The sequence below is a fragment of the Macrobrachium rosenbergii genome, chromosome 11, assembly GCF_040412425.1.
Source record: "Macrobrachium rosenbergii isolate ZJJX-2024 chromosome 11, ASM4041242v1, whole genome shotgun sequence".
Lineage (NCBI taxonomy): Eukaryota > Metazoa > Arthropoda > Malacostraca > Decapoda > Palaemonidae > Macrobrachium > Macrobrachium rosenbergii.
The window spans coordinates 42,085,617-42,102,785 of NC_089751.1; the positions used below are offsets into that span (position 1 = coordinate 42,085,617).

Consider the following 17,169-nt stretch of genomic DNA (forward strand, 5'->3'; position numbering starts at 1 on the left):
ATCGTTAATCTTGTTACTTTGAGTTCTGCGGTCGCTTGAGTATTTTATCTGGAAAGATTTTAACTGTTCAACAACATTGTCATCTTCTTCCTCAGGGTAATCTTCAGGTTCTTCGCAACTGCCTAGGGTAATAGCTTCTGAAATGTTCTCCTCTGGTAATGTCCTCATGTACTTATGTTTTCTAAACTCCTTATTTGGAAAAATAGTAATGACAGAATCAATAGTCAAACGAGAGGATAATAGCAACTGCAGTCGTCGTGGGAAGATCTTGATCTTGTAAGTGGAAGCAAGAAGTCTCTCAAATGCTACAAGATATGATGATTGTTTGATTAACCTTTTAATTTTCCCGTGTCTCTTCAGGTCGGGAACACCTTTTACAGCTAGGCCAACCAAGACGTTAGACATGATTATGGTTATTAAGAAAAGAAAAACACTCATTAGGACCTGAGGATAGAGGTGGAAAGGTGATCCTTCTTGGTCAACAAACTGACTATAGGATATTTCACCTTTCAACATCATGAGAACCTTCACGAAGCTAAGGTTAAAATCTGCAAATATAGGAAGCCTTTGAAAAAGGACATGAAAGCTAAGAGTAAATCCAATGAGGACACTCAGAAATGCAAATAAGAACTTGAAAATGGATTTGCCTACTTTAGTGACCATCAGAATGTATGCGCCTAAGGTAGGGAAACGTCCGAAGAGCATCATGAGTTCTATCCAGCCAAGGACAATAGACAAACTGGCAAACATTCGCTTTGGAAATAACCTTGCGTCCTCTTTGTTCTGGGTAACATCATCAACAATTTTATCAGACACTGTACACACAACAACAACAGAACTTGTCAAAGCTGCAACTTTAATATAGGTCTCCCAGTGAGCCAAATTCTTCTTTAAATTGGCTAGAGTCACCACAGTCTCTGGCAAAGCTATAATAACGAAGAAAATGGCATGAAATATTCTGAACATCATCAAAGAAAATTCATCATCCGACCAGTCTTTTGCCTCGGGGCCAAATGTCATCATTATAAAGACGGTGTGAATCATAAGGTATATGAAATACTGAAACACCTTCAAGTAAAATACTCCCCTTATGCGACACCATTTGATATATAAGAAGCTTTCGATCAGCGGATGTTTTATAAGTGTCTCCAGTGGGGTGCCAGCCATTTCAGAGATGATTGAGCATTGGACCTTAGCTTTTTCCGAAGTCATAAGACATGAGTAGTCAAAAGAGATACTGTAATCTGGATGGTGTTTAGGCTTATTGGACAGCTTAATACTGGAGTTGAAAAGATCTCGAAAAAGTTGCATAGCAGATGGCAAATATTTTATGACTAGCTTACAGTTAGAAACCTCGCCTCTGTAAACATTTGCCAATCGCTCACCATTTCCAAGAAGGAGTTTGCAACACTCCAGTGAAGAATTTTCTGTGGCATAGTAAAAAGGATGATTGCCATAGTTATCTATGGAGGAAACTAGATGGCCAACGCGTCCAGTGTTAAGCAAATGCTGAAGAGTTCCAGAATTTCCAGAAATGCAGGCCATGTGTATTGCTGACTGCCTTTGTTGAGTGACATGAGTTGGATCCGCCCCATTATCAATAAAGAATTTGACGACATTAGAAAGACCTAGATGGCAGGCTCTGATTAAAGGCGTTTCTCCAAGTATATTGGCCTGATCAAGATTCTTGTGAAATGTATAAATGCACTGTATCATCTTTAATGTCTGCCGTTCGTTATGAGTATCAGAGGTTTTTGGAAGAACTGCATGGTATATGCTATGTCCATCTTTATCCAGTTTTTTCATGTATGCTAGAAGATTTACATCTGTCAGAAGCTCTTTAAGAATCAAGAGATTCCTTTTGGAAGCAGCCAAATGAAAAACAGTTTGGTTGCTCCCATCTCGAATGTTCAGATCTGGCTGATATTTCAATAACAGGGAAGTTGATATCTTGTCACCCACTTTAACAGCTGTATGAAGGGGAGTTTCTCTTGTCATGCCACTGATGTTGTGTGGAGGCTGGCTCATCTCATTAGGAGAGGCTCCTCTTTGGAGAAGTTCTCTCACACCATCATGCCATATCTCCTTCACAGCAACATGAAGGGGAGAATTTCCCAGGCTATCGTGATCATTTATCTGGAATAAGTATGACAGAATTACATGGAGGAAGGAAAATACTGATTTAGTTTTACATAAAGACATTTATATCTAAAGACAAATAATGTAGACTCTAGTTGCAGTGAGTGAGAGTAATGACGTGATGAAAGGCAAAGGTGCACAAAGGTGTTGTAACTCTAGTATACATTTTATATCATAAGTTTTCTTGTGTAATGAATCTCCTAGTTTAGTCAAATTCGTGAATACTAACCTTTGCTCCTCGAGCAATAAGACACTTGAGAATATCCAGCTGCTGCATATGGCATGCCGAGTGCAAAGGCGTCAGCCCGCCATAACCTGTGTTGTTTATGAACTCCGGATTCTGATCCAGAGTTCTCTCCACTTCTTCGATGTTACCGGAGTGAATTGCCTGGTTGAATAAAAGTGCGGAATTGTTTGGTGGGAAATAATGTCTGGAGGACTGCTTTTTGAATTAACAGCTGTCACAGTAGAGAATGGTGGCTTTTTAAATTAATGGCTGTTAGAAAATCATATTTCTATAAAGTAACATCTGTCAAAAAATTATGAGTTTTTTCATTAACACCTGTTAGAAAAATGGCTTTTTAAATTAACAGCTGTCAGAAAATGATAGCTTTTTAAATTTACGGCTGTTAGAAAATGATGTCTTTTTAAATTAGCAGCTGTATGAAAATGATGGCTTTCTAAACTGAACAACTGCTAGAAAATGATACTTTTTCATTCAACAGCTGTTACAAAATGATGGCTTTTTTAAATTAACAGCTGTGAAGTAATGATGCTTTATCAATTAACAGTTCTTATAAAATGATGGTTCTTTAAATTAATAGTCGTTAGAAAATTATGGCTGTTTGAATTAATAGCTGTTAGAAAATGGTGGCTTTTTAAATTACCAGCTATTTGAAAAGGACGACATTTTAAATTGACAGCTGTTAGAAAATGATGTTTTTTAAATAAACAGCTGTTGGGAAATGACGATATTTTAAATTAACAGAATTTATAAAATGATGGCTATTTAAATTAATAGCTGGTAGAAAATGATGGCACTTTATGTTAACAGTTGTTAGAAAAATGTTTTTTAAGTTAGCAGCTGTTAGAAAACGATGTTTCTTAAATTAACAGCTGTTGGAAAATAATGATACCTTAAATTAACGGAATTTATAAAGTGATGGCTATTTAAATTAATAGCTGGTAGAAAATGATGGCTCAATATGTTAACAGTTGTTAGAAAATTATGTTTTTTAAATTAGCAGCTGTTAGAAAATGATTTTTTTTTAAATTAACAGCCGTTGGAAAATGACGATATCTTAGATAAACAGAATGTATAAATTGATGGCTATTTAAATTAATAGCTGGTAGAAAATGATGGCGCTTTATAGTAACAGTTGTTAGAAAATGATGCTTTTAAATTAACAGCTGTTACAAAATGATGGCTCTTTGAATTAACAACTGTTAGAAAATGGTGGCTTTTTAAATCAACAGCTGTTAGACAATGATGCTTTTTCAATTAATAACTGTTAGAAAATGATGGGTTTTTAAATTGATAGCTGTTAGAAAATGATGCTTTTTCAGTTAATGACTGTTAGAAGATGATGGCTTTTTAAATCAACAAACGTTGGGAAATAATGACTTTAGCAAAGGCTTTAGCGCCAAAGTGCTGAATGGCTGTCACAAAATGATGTTTGTCGTAAAACTGAGATGGAAACTGATTAAATTGAAGATGGTTGATTTTGGAATGATTTATTATTTTCCCTGCTGAGGATTTTTTTTCGTGTTCAGTTCGTATGCCTGTCTCTCCTGCCTGATCGTGTATGTCTGCAGGTACATGGATTATGTGAAAAAATATAAAAATACTTTCACTCTTTTTTTTAATTCTCTGTGTTACAGGAAACGATTCATTAGATTTTAGTTCTGTATCTTTTTTTTATTATCTTGTTGCTGAAGATATATATACTTCTTGGGAAGTTATCCTTGGATACATATATCGTTATATTGCATTTGTATTTATAATTTTATGACCAAGCTTTAAAATAACCATGTCTTTTTTGTTGTTCGTGAGTCAGTGATTTGTTTGGGGTCAGTTAAGAGTAGCACTGTAGTAGTTTTCAATTAGCTTTACTGATTGCATTTGCGTTAGGAAAGCATTTTATATTGCCATCAACCCCCATGAGCATATATAGACCAAATTCAAGCACCGTTTCATTCTTAGTTGCTTTGTATGGTGTGAAAGTTCCCAAATGGCCGGGGCCATGGTGTTTGCAGTCCCATACCCTTTAATAATAATAATAATAATAATAATAATAATAATAATAATAATAATAATAATAATAATAATAATATCAGTATTGTTTGTAGCAATATCAGCATGATATCAATCAAAATTATCGTTGAACCACTGCTGTAGAATTAGTGACGTAACGGACATATAGCGTAACAAAACCTCGGAGGCATCAGCAATTTCATTCAATCACACAGAAGGCACATCAGACGTAAGTCTACAAATTCTTCAAACCATGTCACTTCCTATGTATCTGTGTGTGTGTATGTATATATATATGTGTGTGTGTGTATGTATAATATACTTGCATATGCAGTATATATATAATATGTATGCATGTATGTGCCTACCTATCTGTCTGTTTTCCCATCACACTTCAAATGTATGAATCAGGATATTCATGTACTTAGCAAATCATTATTTTCGAACTCACAGAGAAGAGGAGAGACAGATGTTTGCGAATTCAGCCCAGGAACCCCACTCGGCTCGCTGGTGTTCAATTGACCCTCCGTCGAACCTGCGAAGGAGTCGTCTTCCATCTCTACAAAACCCTCGTTCTCGTAGTGCACCTGGTCACTCATTCCCCTGCGTTCTTGGAGCTGCGCGGATTCTGTGTCTGCGAAGATTGAGTTTATCAGTTATTCATCTGAAAGTGAGTATTACAGTTTGAACGTTTCGCAAAGTTCCAGGTTAAGCTATCCAAGTATTGTCAGCAAAGTTTCAGGTTAAGCCATTCAAGTATTGTCAGCAAAGTTTCAGGTTAAGCTATTCAAGTATTATCAGCAAAGTTTCAGGTTAAGCCATTCAAGTATTGTCAGCAAAGTTTCAGGTTAAGCCATTCAAGTATTGTCAGCAAAGTTTCAGGTTAAGCTATTCAAGTATTGTCAGCAAAGTTTCAGGTTAAGCTATTCAAGTATTGTCAGCAAAGTGTCAGGTTAAGCTATTCAAGTATTGTCAGCAAAGTTTCAGGTTAAATTATTCAAGTATTGTCAGCAAAGTTTCAGGTTAAGCCATTCAAGTATTGTCAGCAAAGTTTCAGGTCAAGCTATTCAAGTATTGTCAGCAAAGTTTCAGGTTAAGCCATTCAAGTATTGTCAGCAAAGTTTCAGGTTAAGCTATTCAAGTATTGTCAGCAAAGTTTCAGGTTAAACTATTCAAGTATTGTCAGCAAAGCTTCACGTTAAGCCATTCAAGTATTGTCAGCAAAGTTTCAGGTTAAGCTATTCAAGTATTGTCAGCAAAGTTTCAGGTTAAGCCATTCAAGTATTGTCAGCAAAGTTTCAGGTTAAGCTATTCAAGTATTGTCAGCAAAGTTTCAGGTTAAGCCATTCAAGTATTGTCAGCAAAGTTTCACGTAAAGCTATTCAGGTATTGTCGGCAAAGTTTCAGGTTAAGTTATTCAAGTATTGTCAGCAAAGTTTCAGGTTAAGCTATTCAAGTATTGTAGCAAAGTTTCAGGTTAAGCTATTCAAGTATTGTCAGCAAAGTTTCAGGTTAAGCTATTCAAGTATTGTCAGCAAAGTTTCAGGTTAAGCTATTCAAGTATCGTCAGGCAAATAGTTCTTTCTGTAACACTTTACAGAAAGAAATAGTTCCTGCTTTGAAGCATTGGTCAGTAGTTAACTAGCCCTATTAAAGTATTTAACACTGATTGTTTGACACAGTAAAGTATTTGTCCAGATTATTAGAGATGATAAGGAAAAAATCCTTCAGGGGGATTTGAAAAGGTTCCCTTCCATGAATCAGTGGATATTATATAAGCATGGTAAATCACGGGTCAGCGGTTCAAATCCGCAAATGGGTGGTTCGAATTATTATCTCTTCCTGGTCAGTGTTGTTTCCTTATGAAGCATTATTACAGATGTAACACTCACAGTCATATAATTAAGGGGAATGAAATGAAGAGAACTCAGAAATATTTGTATGAAGACTGATTCCATGCATTTACGGCTGCTATTGCTAACATCCTGGCATCACAAACCTTTACTGACTAAATTGTTACTAATACCGCAATAAGTTTAGCTACTATGAAGGCCACTACTACTTTTATCATTTAGTATCATTATTACTTTTTTCATGGGAAAAAGCAAACATATTAATCTCTGAGACAGAAATAAATTTCTACGTCACATCATATACATTGAAACTTTGCTTAGTTTCTACCTTGCATGGACTGGTCCTTTCCTCATAGATGACTTGATGTGGGTCTCTTATATATTCGTAATCTGAATAGAATAAGCGCTCATTTTCCCATAAAACTAAATATAGTAATTAATATTGTACTAATGACTCCCATAAAAATCTTGCAAATTCATGTAAGAAGTTATCAGACCAAATCTATCACTTTCACTGCCACTTACAGATGACCTTTGCTGATTCCATGGTTCAATTTACAGCTGTAAATTTGTACCAACCTCTGTTTGGAAATAGATATCCAGACGAGATATACTTGTCAGGCATTACTATTAGGTCCTGTGCAATTGTGCTTCTGTTTCCCTCTTGAGTAATAAATTAGCTAACTGGTACTTAAACCAATATGATGGGTCAAAGCTATATATGTGTGCGTGTGTATATAATATATACTATATATATATATATATATATATATATATATATATATATATATATATATATATATATATATATATATATATATATATATATATATATATATATATATATATATATATATATATATATATATATATATATATATATATATATATATATATATATATATGTGTGTGTGTATGTAGAATCTACTGGTCACTTTTACCGGACACATATGTAATTCTAATAGCTACAATGCCCTCTTAACTTCTCGAATTCTTCGCGCTTTTTGGATATGCTTGTAACTACGAAGCCGAAAAATATCCAGACGGAAGAAATTGAAGAGCCTGTGAATGGCGGTCGCGAGAATCGAACCTGCATTACCATATTCACAAGGAGGTCACGTTGCCGGCCTTGTGAATATGGTAATGCAGGTTTGATTCTCGCGACCGCCATTCACAGGCTCTTCAATTTCTTCCGTCTGGATATTTTCGGCTTCGTAGTTGCAAGCATATCCAAAAAAGCGCGAAGAATACGAGAAGTTAAGAGGGCATTGTGGCTATTAGAATTAATATATTTATATATATATTATATATATATATATATATATATATATATATATATATATATATATATATATATATATATACATTTATATATACATTTATATATATATATATATATATATATATATATATATATATATATAAATGTGTGGGTATTGGATTTTATACCTGTAACATAATACGAGAAATTATGTAATCTGAAATGGGAAATGACTCAAGAAACCCCTTTCCAGGATCGTTTAAGGCTACGTTAGAAAGTCATTCAACACTGTCATCTACTGTCTGATTTGATACATATATATATATATATATATATATATATATATATATATATATATATATATATATATATATATATACATATATATACATATACACATATACATATACACACTTATAGTAAGTGCGCAAGTATTAAGGGATGATTGCTAGGTCCTTGGTCTTTTCCTAGCTAGCTTTGACCCATCATATTGGTTTAGGTACCAGTTAGCTAATTTATTACTCAAGAGGGAAATAGAAGCACAATTGCACATGACCTAATAGTAATGCCTGACAAGTATATCTCGTCCTTGTTCAGGGGTACAATCCGGCCGTCTTGCTGGAGAACAGGGGGCTTACTAATACACCTTGAGATTCTGACCGCAATTGCTAGGTCAGGTAGGAACTTAAATAGAAAAACAGTTGGGCTGAAGGCCGTACTTCAACAAGGAACTGTTGCAAATAAACACTTAGGTTTACTTTAAATGGAAAATATATACAATTAAACACGTCAATCAGAAGACTAGGGAATGATGGACAGGCACAACAGGGGTCTGCCACGTTGTTAGATATTACAGCACTTGTTCAAATATTGAAGAATCTATGAATAATCCTCTTGAAAGGCATACTGAAGAATTGATTTCAGTGGCAAGGCCACGGCAAGAAGCAGAAGACAAGCAGTTCTTTCCACAGCTAGGAATACTGTCTGCAATTAGATAATGTCAGCAGTTGCACAAGGATAATTATAACGATTTCGGGCTAATTGAGGGTTGCACATATGGTGCCAAGATAACTTGATTCTGTTACAATATGCTTGCATTAAAATTCACACCGAGCTAAGTGAGTCATCTTTGTGATAGCTCGCTCTTCAGAAAACAAAATGAAAGTGCAGTGAAAGATTAAAGATACGTGACTGTTTGAAAGAATCTCGAATCAGGACGTTGCCTTATAATGGAGAGGTGGAGAGCCTCATCAAATTTCACCAGGGATGAGTTCAATGGGAATGCAGGTTAATGTGACTGGGTGGCCGAAAGATGGCCACGTGGGTTTCAGCTCAATAAGGAGCATGCAAGGGGATGTGTGTTGGTCTGCTACCGGTAGAGTTCTGAGGTCGAGGCCAGCTGTCTCTGGCCTTTTATGACCTTAGAGGCTTAATTTCTTGCTCTATGCAGAGGACGCTGGGATTGCAAGATGGCGACTCAGTCACGTGTCACGATTCTCCATTTTCTATGTCAAGACCTTCCAAGTCCTTGTGACCTCTGGCAACCCATGTTCGCCAGCTTTTATGGGGAACTCAACCTTTCTGGTGGATTTCGGCAGGCTCCCTCTCCATTTGCCTTTTATCTGAAATGAGGTATTTCAAGCAGTCATCAGGTCGTAGAAAAGATAAACAGATGTGCCAAAAATTGCAGCATGGAGAGAAATTTACATTGGGATTGACTTTCTCATGTCCTCCCTCAGTTAGTTATCAGTATAAAAATACTTCATTTAATTTACAGGGCAGTTTGCTGGTTTGGGTTTGCATAGAAAGTGGTTTCCCAAGTTTAAGTATATATATATATATATATATATATATATATATATATATATATATATATATATATAAGCAAATCCACAGGAAAAAGAGGTACTGAACTTCTGCCTGTCTTTTCCTGTGGGATTCTGCTTATACACTGAAGTCACGTGCATCTACTGTGATTTTTAAGCATATATATATATATATATATATATATATATATATATATATATATATATATATATATATATATATATATATATATATATATATTATATTGTCAAGAGTATCCTCTCAGACGCCATCTCACCAGTCAATAAGTCAAATGAAATAAGTAATAATGCATCTATTTCATTTATTTTAGTATGATTCATTGTAGGCAAATTCGCCTCTAAAAACTTCTCTCTCACCCCTGCCTTTTGGGGGAAACCACTTTAATCTTCTTTTGTTTGTGGGAACTGCTGAAATTCCTTAAATTCCAGGTGCAGACCCAATCAGAGCTAATTGTCGCCTGAGGCAGGTCAGATTGGCAGATTGAACATGCGTGTTCTGCCATCTTGAAACTTCAGCCATGCTGCCTGCATTTACCATGTGGGCAGGACGATCCCAACGTCACCTATGAGGAGAAAAAACGTGATTCCAGGAAATTAAAAATGGTCCTGGAAGGACATGCTCACTCTCAAATTTGCTCGGAAGCTGATCCAGGATGGATGTCCTGTCCCTTGCTCCATTAAGCTGCCTAATTCTAACATGTGGCTGGCAGTAACCAGAGTATAATTTTGCTGTGAAATTATTCACTTGCCCGAGGAACTTCATCTCCTTATTAAGATAAAGTACTGGATTTCAGGTGATTTCCATCAGTCACGTCTCTATTCATCTCCAATTATTTTTCTACTTTTCTTTTCATAGTGTGATAGACCTACAGTGAGACCTGTATTGTTTTTCATATTTGTGCTGTTTAATTCGCAAAGCATTGACATGAAATGTAATGTAATCGTAAAATATTCAAGCTATTGGAATCGAGTTCATTCTAGGCATCTTCTATGCAATTCCTCGATTCCTTCATTACAGAACTATTTTCGGTTGAGTAACCATATGTGCTTCGATTACAGGTTAGGAGTTAGTCAGCTGTGGATCTGTGCATCATCTTGTGTGCCTAGTGGCCCCCACTGCATCATTTGCAATGTCCTTTGAAGCGGGCATCCCACTGTGTTCCGTCAAGCAAATCCCCACTCATTTGCTCTTTGATCTTGTGTCACTGGACTGTGTTTGCCTGTCCCCAGAATTACGCTAATATTCTTCTCATATGTTTCCTTTTGTAAATATAATTAATTAAGTTAAACTCTAGAGTTTACCTAATCACTCCCTTCTTGAAGTAGGCCTTCAGCTGTATTTTGATGTATATATTTTTAACTGTCCTCAAAGCCGGAGTCCAGATTTTTGTGTTACCTAAGGCAAGTTGCAAAATATCCTTAGTATACCTCATTGATCTAACAAGACCCCAGCTAAAAACAATGTCAATATATATATATATATATATATATATATATATATATATATATATATATATATATATATATATATATATATATATATATATGTATATATACACTATATATATATATATATATATATATATATATATATATATATATATATATATATATATATATATATATATATATATATATATATATATATATATATATATATATATATATATATATATATATATATATATATATATATATATATATATATATATATATAATTGGAAGGTGTCTGAGCATGGTACGCGTTTAAATAAATTTTAATCAAACAACGAAAAAATGACTAGTAAAAGATGAGGGAAAAAGAGAGGTTGTAAGAGGTCAGGTGTACTGTCGACGCATCGAAATGGTAGCACCATAAAAAAAATCTTCATTAGCCTTTTAACACTCCATATGAAAGTTTTCTCAGAATTCGTGTTTATTGAGTGAACGGCGCATATAAGAATTCTGCCAAAAAATGCACTACAGCTAATTTGTTGAAGAAGAGTAACCTGTTTGAATGACACAAAGTAGGTAATGTGTGCAAGAATGACTAGGCAAAAGTGAAGAGATGTAAGGCGTAATGTTCGCGGTATCTCGGGATCCTTTGTGACTGGATGGAAGCGTACAAATGTTTACTTCGAGAATTGTATGAGTAAGATTGAGTGCTGGAGAAGGAAAGGTAGGGATAATGACTCTGTATGGGTCAGTCTTGGAAAAAACAATGAGGGCGACAGATATTGCGATAGTGTTCTGTAAAGTACAGGACAGAGAAAGAGATACTGTAGTGGGTAGATTATAGAGTTCCTAGAGTATAAGAGAATAGAGAAAGTCATCTAAAAATGTTTTTGGACAGGCATTTGATTGTTAGAAGTACAGGGTTTCCAAAGAAAAATATTATTTTACTAGTATGCGTGGAAAAAAAATGGCTCTGCCCAGAGCTTGTTTGATTATGAATTTAGTCAACGTAGATGTCTCTCTTGGATTAAGCTGGCAGTCTACCGTACCGGCTCTGGTTCCTGGGTAGCCGGCAACCAGAGCAGAAGGAAAAGCAAGTTGGATGAGAACTATAAGACGGGAAACCGGAGGTGAGTAGAAAGACAGGATGGGTTTACTATCACTTGGCGACTGAGGCTGATGATGATAATGCACAGATCACAATCAAATCCTTATTTATCCTGGACGAGCCACTTGTCATAGATGCTTCGGGGAAAACTGATGGATATGTGCCCAGGTTCGGCTGAGCCAGGATAACAAAGTGCGTCTTCTTTCACTATTTGTTTAACAGAGAGGTTATTTATATTAAATACCCTAAGATGTCCTGGATCCAGACTACTTCCAAAATGTAAATGGTCTTAACATGAACCTAAATCTCTTTAGAATGGACTTTGAATAATTGTCTGTTTCCCAGGAACCTATTTCATAAACCCCATCGTGTTTTATTCTTTAAAGGGAGAGGGACTAGGGAAGTTTGTACAAAGTGGCATATAATTGCAAAATCAACACGGCGACTTGGTAGTTAGGAGATGTGAAATACTTACCAGTTTGCAATTTCCACAATGCGTACGACGATTTTTTCTTCATTGTTCACAGTCACCTTTGCTCTTCACCTTCTCGTCACAGCAAGAGATTCACTAAATAACTGTTTAACGCTCAGCCAAAACTCTCAATTTTGTCGAAGAAGAAATCCGACAATCATGTTGACTTTCACTGGCGAAATGCGAAGCTAACTTTCCCTCTGTCACTGCGCCAATCTCTGTGCTTCCATCGCGAGGAAAGTAGACAATCTGTTTGCGTCTCTGCCACTGCACTCATCCTTAAGGTACGAACGCAGCTGAGACGCCATGTGTCTTCTTCAGACTTTGTATTCCAGACTTTCCCTCTTCCCTCAGTGCTAAACCAGTCTGTCCCAGAGACCCCCAAGGTGGCTTCCTTTCGCGGGCTGAAACTTTGGCGTCCTGGCCCCAGAGATTCGAGTCATAAGTGAAGGGCATTGTTTACACTGCTGTGTAGGATACGTTGTCCTTGCATTCCTAAGGGTAAATCTCTTTCTGTCGCAACATAGTTCGAACACATCAATTACCTTCATCTTTCTAAATCAGTCGCGCGCTATATCATTGCGTTCCTTCTCAAGATTTTTGAGCTTAGAAGTTGCATTTAGGGAAGATAGGTATCTACAGTTACCAAGACCACAACTCTCATTTATATATGAAAAGAAACTGCTTTAAGATGCTGGGTCCTAAATTACCTTTACCGATGAGCCCTTAAGTGCATCACTATTAAAAGACAAATGCGCTTATAACTCTCGCTTTAGGATATATATATATATATATATATATATATATATATATATATATATATATATATATATATATATATATATATATATATATATATATATATATAATAATATATATATATATATATATATGTATATATGTATATATATATATTATGTATGTATGTATGTATAACTGAATCACGAAAATATGGAACGTGATGAATATATAAATAAAGGCAATGCCTTTTTTCCTTCATAACATTGCCTTTATATTATATATATATATATATATATATATATATATATATATATATATATATATATATATATATATATATATATATATATATATATATATATATATATATATATATATATATGTATGTGTGTGTGTGTATGTGTATATATATATATATATGTTTATTTGTGAAAGTCTTTTTTTTTATTCATTTGCTTTTCCTGGAAGTTAGCAGGATTGTGTGCGGTATCAGATTTTGAGAGAGATAGGAATGTAAATTTTGAGAAGGGACCGTATAGACAGAAATCAGATCGCAATGTCTTTGCGGGGGTTTGCGGAATTAAATTTTTTTTTTGTTCTTAATATAATAAGTAAACACATACAAAGGAAACCCCGTCACTTGAGCTGAAATTTTCGAATAATGTAAGCCATGCCCTTTCTTTGAACATTCAATGCTTATGAACCAAGTCTTCCTGAGAGAGAGAGAGAGAGGAAACCCAGCCTATGTGGAAAAACGTTTTCCCTTATAGAAAGAAAGGAGAGAAGTAGAAAAGGAGAGAGAGAATGGAAATCCAACCTATGTGGAAAAACGTTTTCCCTTATGGAAAGAAGGGAGAGAAGTGGAAAAGAAGTAGAGAGAGAGAACGAAAACCCATCCTTTGGGGAAAAACGTTTTCCCTTATGGAAAGAAACGAGAGAAGTAGAAAAGAAGTAAAGGGAGAGAGAGAGAGAGGTTTGAACGAAACCCAACTCATATGGAAAACGGCTTCCCTTATAGAAAGAAATAAGACAAGTAGGAAAGAAGTAGAGAGAGAGAGAGAGAGGAAACCCAACCTATGTGGAAAAACGTTTTTCTTTATGGAAAGAAACGAGAGAAGTAGAAAAGAAGTAAAGAGAGAGAGAGAGAGCTTTGAACGAAACCCAACTCTTATGGAAAACGGGTTCCCTTATAGCAAGTAACAAGATAGGTAGAAAAGACGTAGAGAGAGAGAGAGAGAGAATGGAAACCCAGCCTATGTGAAAAAACGTTTTCCCTTATAGAAAGAAGGGAGAGAAGTGGAAAAGAAGTAAAGAGAGAGAGAGAGAGAAGTTTGAACGAAACCCAACTCAAATGGAAAACGGGTTCCCTTATAGAAAGAAACAAAACAAGTAGAAAAGAAGTGGAGAGAGAGAGAGACAGGTGTCTATCTCGTAGACTTAAGATTGGTGATGTAATGAAAAGGATGCACATATCTGAGGAAAAAAAAAATTAAATTGACAAGAATCAAAGGTCCTCTGATCTTCCTCAACAGTGCTGCATATCATTCTGCACCTTAATTATACTGCTACCATTCATCGCTAACTGACTTAGGCCATTATTTTGCCGGTAAGGGACCTGGGGTAATGACGACAACAGTTTAATTTATAGTGTCTGACCTCTGAACAACGATTTACCTGTTTTGAAACAATTTAAGTTTTCTGTAAAAGAAAACGATTGAGATGGCTTTGTCTGTCCGTCCGCACTTTTTCTTTCCGCCCTTAGATCTTAAAACCTACTGAGGCTAGAGGGCTGCAAATTGGTATGTTGATCATCCAACCTCCAATCATCAGACAGCAAATTACAGCCCTCTAGCCTCAGTAGTTTTTATTCTATTTTAGATTAAAGTTAGCCATAATCGTGCGTCCGGCAACGATACAGGGCAGGCCACCACCGGGCCGTGGTTAAAGTTTCATGGGCCGCGGCTCGTACAGCATTTATACCGACCCCACCGAAGTACAGATCTATTTCCGGCGGCCTTGATTATACGCTGTACAGAAAACTCGATTGCGCCGAGGACACTTTGGCACAATTTTTTACTTGTTTACTAATGCTATTTGCGCTTTGGAACAGGTTACTTCTGAATTAGGAGAGGATTATTCTGGCAATATCTGAAAACTCCATTAAGTCAACTTTCCTCTCTGTCCCCTTAGCCAAGCCCACCTTTCTTGCTTATCTTCAGTCTGCGCTTCTGCTAGTCATCTACTCCCATCCCAAACCTCCTGAAATTTATCCTGGTGTTCCACTGGGGTGCCTTTGCCCACTTCAAGGTTGTGGTAAACTTAACGGGGGTAAATTTTTGATCTTTGATGTTTCTTGTAACCACGAAATTTAGTCGTGTTTTTGTATATAACCTTCAGCAGTTCCTGGGGGGTTGACATTCGCTAGATCTCTGCTTCTGTTAAGAGGCATCTAATAAGAATTAAGGATATACATTCACCTTACAATCTCAAAGTTGACGCAGCAGGATACCTGAAGGTTCTTAGTTCATTTATACAACTTCTAATATATTACTGGAAAAAATGATAAAAGAATGAATAACTTCTAACTAAATTTAACTAGGAAGACCTGCATATTTAAAGCAACTTTTCTTATGAAGTTTCTTCTGCTACACTACAGAAATAAGGCTTCTAAGTAAACATATAATAGCGATAAGAAATGAAGCATCCAATAATCAAATCAGGGGTAATATTGAATGTCTCTTTCTAATAAATCATTCACAAACACACACACATACACACATACACACACACACACATATATATACATACGTGTGTGCTTGTTTGTGTGTATGTGTATGTACACGCACGCAAGTAAGAGGTCATGATGAAATTTTGCAAGCATGAAGGAAGCGAGAAAAACAATCCGTATGATTCATTAAACCTTTATTTGTGCAGCAAAACAATCCTGCACAATTCTCGTACGTCTCTTCTTCATTCTCCAGCTCTTTGGTGTACTTTGGGGGAGAGGGTGGGCGACGGATGTTTACCCACAAGCGTCCAACAACCTGGACCTGAGAAACATTAATGTACTTTTTTATATAAAAAAGATTTGCCGAGAGAACGAAGACTTGGTCTTAACTACAATGTTACGAATAGTCTGTTATCAAAATGGTCCTCTTTTCGTTAATTATGTCTTGTAACAAACATTTCATCTAAGTTTTTGATAATCTTTTGTCTCCGGATAAAAGTTGTTTGGGCTCATATGCGCCTAAGGTGTGGGGACTGCTTGGAAAGGGATGCCATCTGTGAATATGCAAATGAGGAGTATCCATCTCTCTCTCTCTCTCTCTCTCTCTCTCTCTCTCTCTCTCTCTCTCTCTCTCTCTCAAAGCCACAATCATGCGCTTGCAACAATGTATACTGTATAATAGGTAAGCGAATTTTTAGTTGTGGATATATAGACAAATATTTACAATATTTACCTTTACCATGAAGAAATAACAATAGAGAAGAGTTTATAGCTTGACAAATGATAATGGCCGAACAATAATAAAAAATATACATAAATATCTGTTTAACAGCAACGATTCATGATACTTTCACGGATTACTTTCACGGATTCATTTACTGAAAATATGTAAATAGTTAATGTAAAATTCGGTCAGTGCTTTAGTGTAAATAATTCCGGTAAATAATGTTTGGTAATGGCTCTGATGAGGCGTTAACAAAATATACGATAGAAAAGTGTGCTATATGGGACTCATTTACATCACCCATCCCCCATTCCTCTTTTCATTCGTGTCATCGTCAAATTACTTCTAGATTAAACTTTATGTTCATTTATTTCTGTGCACCTGTTGGGTTATCTACAGAAGGTGCCTTTTGCTTTCTAAACATAGTTCTTCCACAAAGATTGTTATCAGTATAGACAGCAAACTCAAGTGGGTAGAGAGAGAGATGGGGGTGGGGGGAGCTGCCTGGTAAGAAGTGGTGATGGGAGACCAGGCAAGAGATTTGAAAAATAGGTTGATGATGGAAATAGATAAGCCATTCATAAATGGACCAAAATTTTTTTATTGTA

The 17,169-nt window shown here is 35.8% G+C and overlaps 1 protein-coding gene across 1 annotated transcript in view; it reads right to left on the reverse strand.

Moving 5' to 3' along the window:
• The window catches only part of LOC136843372 (transient receptor potential channel pyrexia-like), a 13,732-nt gene extending 1,093 nt beyond the window's left edge, over positions 1 to 12,639 (reverse strand). Inside the window, exons 1-4 of the mRNA XM_067111718.1 lie at positions 12,372 to 12,639; positions 4,845 to 5,027; positions 2,369 to 2,527; positions 1 to 2,136 (exon numbers count right to left, since the gene is read on the reverse strand). The exon at positions 1 to 2,136 is cut by the window's left edge and continues 1,093 nt beyond it. Coding sequence (XP_066967819.1) covers positions 1 to 2,136; positions 2,369 to 2,416 — 2,184 coding nt within the window. The 5' untranslated portion in view covers positions 2,417 to 2,527; positions 4,845 to 5,027; positions 12,372 to 12,639. The remainder of the gene's footprint in view (positions 2,137 to 2,368; positions 2,528 to 4,844; positions 5,028 to 12,371) is intronic.
• Positions 12,640 to 17,169: the final 4,530 nt, after the last annotated feature.